General features: G+C 36.0%; 1 protein-coding gene across 1 annotated transcript; it reads right to left on the bottom strand.

Moving 5' to 3' along the window:
* Positions 1-2,924: 2,924 nt before the first annotated feature.
* ERF1-1 (eukaryotic release factor 1-1) lies at positions 2,925-5,991 on the bottom strand. The gene is made up of 3 exons (XM_088246881.1): positions 5,833-5,991; positions 3,480-4,963; positions 2,925-3,398 (listed from the first exon to the last, which is right to left on the bottom strand). Exon 2 carries the CDS (start codon positions 4,920-4,922, stop codon positions 3,612-3,614), a length of 1,311 nt encoding a protein of 436 aa, XP_088103007.1. The 5' UTR covers positions 4,923-4,963; positions 5,833-5,991; the 3' UTR covers positions 2,925-3,398; positions 3,480-3,611.
* Between the last annotated feature and the right edge of the window lie 1,188 nt (positions 5,992-7,179).

Raw genomic sequence — 7,179 nt, forward strand, 5'->3', positions numbered from 1 at the left:
TGATTTTGAAGGAATTCAATTCTTGGGTGGGAGGTGGTATTCTAATTCCTGAAGAACTAACCCATTAGGAATTCATCTTTTTCACCCATTATATCCTCAAACAATTTTAAAATTTTAAAATTTGTCATCTACTTTAACCTAACAACTAGGACATTTTAGTAATTAGTATCACTCCTATCCCAATTCTATATGATTTAGTAAACAATTTCAATAGGAATTTGAAATCTAACTCCCCTCAATCCATATGGTTTAGTAAATAATTTCAATAGGAATTTGTAATCTAATTCTCCTCAATCCAACTCCTCCTCAATTCAATTCCTCATAATTCATTTACGGATTAGTAAACATGTCATGAAAGTATTAGAAATGATGTTGCTCACATCACACGAACTAATAAGATAATCTGTTTCATGTTTAATCATGTGACGGTCCGTTTGGCGACTACATCTTAGTGAAACTCAAAATACACTTCAATGAATTGTGATTAATTTATAACTTAATAGAGAATGATGAACTTGTCAATCTAACAGCCACAACCGCTCATAGAATACAAGTTCAAATTGTAGGAAAATCCTCTTTTTTTTTGTATTTGATTCCTTCTTTCAATGTTTTTAAACTTTTATCGAGAAAAAAAAGGTGAATGCAATATAAACATGTCATGAAAGTATTAGAAATGATGTTGCTCACATCACACGAACTAATAAGATAATCTGTTTCATGTTTAATCATGTGACGGTCCGTTTGGCGACTACATCTTAGTGAAACTCAAAATACACTTCAATGAATTGTGATTAATTTATAACTTAATAGAGAATGATGAACTTGTCAATCTAACAGCCACAACCGCTCATAGAATACAAGTTCAAATTGTAGGAAAATCCTCTTTTTTTTTGTATTTGATTCCTTCTTTCAATGTTTTTAAACTTTTATCGAGAAAAAAAAGGTGAATGCAATATAAACATGTCATGAAAGTATTAGAAATGATGTTGCTCACATCACACGAACTAATAAGATAATCTGTTTCATGTTTAATCATGTGACGGTCCGTTTGGCGACTACATCTTAGTGAAACTCAAAATACACTTCAATGAATTGTGATTAATTTATAACTTAATAGAGAATGATGAACTTGTCAATCTAACAGCCACAACCGCTCATAGAATACAAGTTCAAATTGTAGGAAAATCCTCTTTTTTTTTTGTATTTGATTCCTTCTTTCAATGTTTTTAAACTTTTATCGAGAAAAAAAAGGTGAATGCAATATAAACATGTCATGAAAGTATTAGAAATGATTTTGCTCACATCACACGAACTAATAAGATAATCTGTTTCATGTTTAATCATGTGACGGTCCGTTTGGCGACTACATCTTAGTGAAACTCAAAATACACTTCAATGAATTGTGATTAATTTATAACTTAATAGAGAATGATGAACTTGTCAATCTAACAGCCACAATCGCTCATAGAATACAAGTTCAAATTGTAGGAAAATCCTCTTTTTTTTTTGTATTTGATTCCTTCTTTCAATGTTTTTAAACTTTTATCGAGAAAAAAAAGGTGAATGCAATATAAAGGGAAGATAACCAAAATATATTATTCTTAAAAATACGAGAAGATAGGGAATTTGGAAAACAAAAGGCAATATATTAACATTAAAGTAAGAAAAGTGATGTAGAATCAAGGTCTAAAATATAGATGGTTTTGGAAATATTGGTGGTCCAAGAACACGGAAAATTTGATGGAAAAATATCATGAAATTATCGATATCAATAAAAATTGGATAAAAACCATGAAAATATTAAGAAAAACTTGGAAATTTTTATTGAAACATTAGAGGATGTTTATTTAGTCAATTATCTATTACTTTATCACAAAAAATTGGAAGGAAATGCATTTTATGATGGGTTTAACTAATTTAAGTTGATTATATAGCAAGTTGACAAACACTGCAAGTGTAGAAAATATGTAGTAATTAATGAAAGAAGATTAAACTCACCATAATCATTTATTTGTAATGATTTACTACAATATTTTATACTTTATACATTGCATGGTAAGATACATGAGTGACTTAGTACCACATAGAGTTCCTATAAGGTTCAAATTTGAGTTATTTACACTAACACCCCTTAAGGTTTGCGGTTTTTTCACAAAACGCCTTGAGGTTTTAGAAATTACCCGAATACCCCCTGAGGTTTTAAATTGTTTTCACAAAACTCCTTTTCATTGATTTTTTATCCAAAGATTGATGATTTTATTTATAAAAAAATTCTCCAAATGACAAAGTTGGCCTTTGAGACTATATTGCATATACTTCATTGAGGTTAATTTTGTCATTTGCTGATTTGCATAAGTGTTTTTTTTTTCCCCAATGAAATCATCAATTTGTGGACAAACAATCAACGAAAAAGGATTTTATGAAAACACAAGAAACCTCAGGAGGGTGTTAGTGTAAATAACTCTTCAAATTTTTCACTGTCTTCATCATCTTGATATTATCAATATTATAGCAATATTATCACGATATTTTGGCCAAATGTTGTTGAAGTGTGTGAGAAATTATCGACATCAATATTTCCTGATATTATCGATAATCATACGATATGTGTATGAATATGTTTCAAAATTTCCTAGACTCGAAAAAATGATAATATGAACGATATTTCATTTGTATTATCAATATTTAGAAGTATAGATTAATCAGATTATAATCACGTAACTTGCTGTGAGATGGCATAATGAAACCTTCCTCCAAGTCCGCTTGGCAAATTTCCATGGCCATGAGGTATCATCCAATTGCATTACGCATTAACTCAATTTTGGCAGCTACCGAACCAGATATGCATCCACTGAACAAAAATTACTTTAACAATATGAATCCCTTTTATCTATATTGACCTTGGATAAATTGTACCAGAGGGATTGATGGCAAATCCAAATTTATGCAAATATTCAATCCATACATACATTGCAAATAAAAGCTCCAAAAAGGTATTCATAGCACAAAGGAAAAAGGGTTCATAAGACAATAACCCTAGAATAGAATACTTTTGAAGATGACCACAACTAGATAAAGTAGTACTAGTTAAAACATGATTATTCAGCCCGGCTACATCTCACTGATGAGCCACAATGCTACTAGTAAATTGTTTTGACACGACACAACTGTAAGTCATAAGAAAACCACCAATAACAACTAACTTAACCAAAAGCACTACTCCATAGACCAGAATCGTTCATGGGGTTCTCATAACATGGGTGCGTATGTTCGCAAGGTCTCAATCCAAAGGAGGCAGCTCTTAGGTCGTTCTGGATGATCGATATGCCCAGCCTCTTTTGCGATCCAGATGAAATCACCAGGTCAATCTTTTCAGGATCAGATAACAATGTAATGTCCTTCAAGAAATAAAAGATGATAAAGGGACTGGTCATGGTAAAAGAAAATTACGCTACAACATGAAAAGAGGAAATAGAAACCTGGATCAAGCCTGCGAAATTTCGTGAGCATTGCTCAGTCGCAGCGGCAGCAACCACGACTCCGAGCGCACTGGTGCAGGCTTTTCGCACCCCACCTTCCTGCACCAGTATCGGGGAAGAGTTGATTGATTGCTATTCAGAGTCATCATAAACTTCTCCATCATCAGAAAACTCATCGAATGACCTCATATCAAGCTGGTAGCGAAGAATTCCTCCAATGCCACCAAAACCACGGCAGAACTGTGACCCCTCCTGTGATTTGTTGGTGACGAACTCAAGAGTACAACCAAACCGCCTGTACTCATTAGCAAACCACTCCAACAGGGCCATCTTGTCCTGAACCTCTAATTCAGCGTTGGCAGAATCCCGGAAGTTGCTCTGATTGTTTTCCTGGTCCTTGTTGAAATGTTTAACTATAATCTCACCAGTAGTGGTATTTTTTAGCACATACCTATTGATGTCCAAACTTTCCCACACAATAAGAATCTCAACAGCACCCATCTCCAGAGCTTTCAGTGTGTCATCCACACCAAAAACATACTTTCCTGTGTCCTGGCTAATCTCCTCAAAGTATTTTCCTATCAAGCGCTTTTCCTGTATAAACTTCACGTTGGACAGAATCTCGGATGACAGCTCAATAGCCTGATTGAAACCATTCTCCCCTCCATAAGAAACATCCACCACATTCAGTATTTTGGCTTGCAGACGGGGATCAAACATATCTGACTGACTAAGCTCAGTCTTGAAGTCAGCGGACCCAGCCAATATTAATCCTGAAACATTGGGCTGGCTGGTGGCAGGATTAATATAGAACTGTGTGGCAAGCTCTGCTGTCTTCCTAACATAGTTGTGGCGCTTCTCCATTCGAAGACGAGCAAAACGTAGAGCTGACTGCCCTCCTCTTCCGTGCTTCTTTGGGAGGTCCACACTAAATTTATGAAGCACTTCCCTAGTGTTGCCACTTAATGTCCCAAAAAGTGTCCCATTACCATCCATGACAATGAAACCAAATTTGTCATCAGATTCTAAGAGTTCATTCAGAGCTTCAATATGAAACTTGTTGTCACAGAGGTAAAGAGACGCATTGATTGGCCTGAAAGGCTCAAAATCAATTGTGACCTTTTTCTCCTTCCCATCATCAGTTACAATTGTTCCCGTGTACAGCACAAGCCCATTAGGAGGAACCTTGTTGTAAAGCTTGAGCCTCTGCTGAGCAGATGTAATTGCACCAAGAACAGACTGACGATTCACCCTACTCTTGATGTTTGAAGCAGTTCCAAATTCATCACCAAGCATCTTAGTAACACGAGAGATTTGATCCCGGGGAGGCATGATGAGAGAAATCATGCTGGTTCCATTTCCCCTTGCAGCTTCAAGAGCCTTGATCAGTTTCTTGATCTTCCATATCTCGATGTTCTTATCAGTCTCATGACCATCTGCCATTCTGAGGAATCACAGCAACAGCTGAAATAACAATTGATGGCCTGCAAGATACCATATATTTAGCGCAAAGGTTTCAAAAACAATGAAACCAGAGGAAATAAAGTAAACAAAAATAAGACAGAAAAAGAAAAGAAAAAAGAAAAAAGGGTCACTCAATTCACATAGATTTGGAGAACAAGACATAGAGCCATGCAATTCAGATTAAAAGGAGTAAGAAAGCAGACTACATAAACATGTTACCAGTAATTCTGAGAGTCATACAATCTAACTCGTAACTTTATAACATATCAGAAGGCCTCCACACCTATAAACTTCATACAATTTATCCAAAACAAGCCATAGCATTTATGTCAACAACAAAAGTTAAGAAAGGGACAAATCAAATGATTTCATCTACGACTATTATGCGTATGAGATGCATACAAATGTCCAAAACCACACATCCCTCCACACAAATTAAGGACATCCAGCTAAAAAGGATATGTATGTGAAATCAAACAAAGAGAAAGAACAATTATATGGCAAATCTAATAAACAATCCAACTACAAAATTCAACACGAGAGAAAATAATAGTAAAAAAACGCAATCATATGTGTGGATCCGCAAGACTATCTCAACAATCATATGTGTGAATCCGCAAGACTATCTCAACAATCATATGTGTGAATCCGCAAGAACTAACTTATAAATAAATAAACGCCTATTGACTGCATAAATTTAAAGGAAATTGTCAATCAAGCCATGAATTCTCACACGAAATACATAAACGCAAACTCGCAGAATCAGGTAAATTCGACGGAAAACAATCAGCAGATCCAAAACAATTGAGAGAAGAAATCGCATAAGCCTGAAAACGAAAAACCCAAAAAGAAGAGAAAATTGAAGATGAGAAAAAGGGGAAAGGAGCACCTGATGGGAAAGCACGCAGCCGCGAGAGTCGAGAGAAGATACCAGCGGACGATATTTTCTTACACTAAGGGAGAGGAGAGATGAAGGCGGCTCTCTTAATATATAGCAAGTCCCCTGGTGCTGGAGCCGATGGGCCTAACCCTAACCCAGGTTTTGAACCATGGTTGGATTAAATCAACTCGTCCGGTCCACCACCCATTTGGAATTTTGGAATTTTGGAATTTTATGACCAACGTTACTTCGTCGCGGGGAATTTTCACTCGCTACACGACCGACTACTGGACTGGACTACACGCTACACCAAGTAGTCGTATGTTCAACGCTTTGGGTCGGGGTGCTCTCTAGTAGACACGTCACCAGTTTTCAACCAGGACTTATCTTGGGCTTCATTTGCCAACTAAACCCACCTTGAGTTTAATGGGTTTTCTTTTTCGTTTTCTGTAGGATAATGGGGATTTTTATTTAGGCGAAGGCTCAGGTGGGAACTTCTTTTTGCAAACCTCTTTTTGCGGCTCCATCTCAGCCATTTAAGTGATCTCAATCGGGTACGCTGCAATTTCTCCTTTGCCACTCGCACCTTTTCTTCTTCCTTCCTTCCGCCATTAATTGTTTTTTGAATTAAAACTACAAACCCCAAAATCTGACAACCCAAATACCCAAAAGCTCATAACTCCACCCAAAAACCAGATTTGTTTTCATTTGGGGAGAATATTAGAACCCAAAATCTCATAACTCTATTTCTCAACTTCTCCGTGATCGAGTGTTGCCTCTGACATCAAAACCCGTTCCAGTGGCGCATTCCATCCTTCGTCCTCCCTAATCGGGTGTTGCCTATGATATCAAAGAATCATCAGCGGTTTGTCCAAAATTAGAAGTCCCAACATTTGCATTTCTGAACTTCTCCGAAATCGACTTCTTATCTTTCAAAGAATCATCAGCCAATTCCGTGGTAAGTGAACTGCAAGTCTTCCTCTCATCAATTTTATCGCCAATTTCTTTTTCAACAAGTTTATATTGTATATAATTTTTTATTGTACTCCCTTAACAAACCAAATGTTTTAGAACCCTAATAGAGTAATAGAAGCAATGGAGTTTATGGATAGGGGTGTGTTTTTATCATAGTGTGAGTAGCATTGATATGGGTATGTGCTTATTATATTGTGAGTATTATGGACATGGGTATCAGATTCTGTATCTGAATGTGTTGATAATAATGTGAATAGTATGAATATGGGTATCCGTTTTGTATCTTGCTAATAGGTGAATAGTATGGATTTGGTTATCAGATTGTATATCCAAAGGTGTTGATAATAGTGTGAATAGTATGGATTTGGGTATCATATGAGC

Source organism: Prunus avium, chromosome 1 (genome assembly GCF_965620075.1).
Source record: "Prunus avium chromosome 1, drPruAviu1.hap1.1, whole genome shotgun sequence".
NCBI lineage: Eukaryota > Viridiplantae > Streptophyta > Magnoliopsida > Rosales > Rosaceae > Prunus > Prunus avium.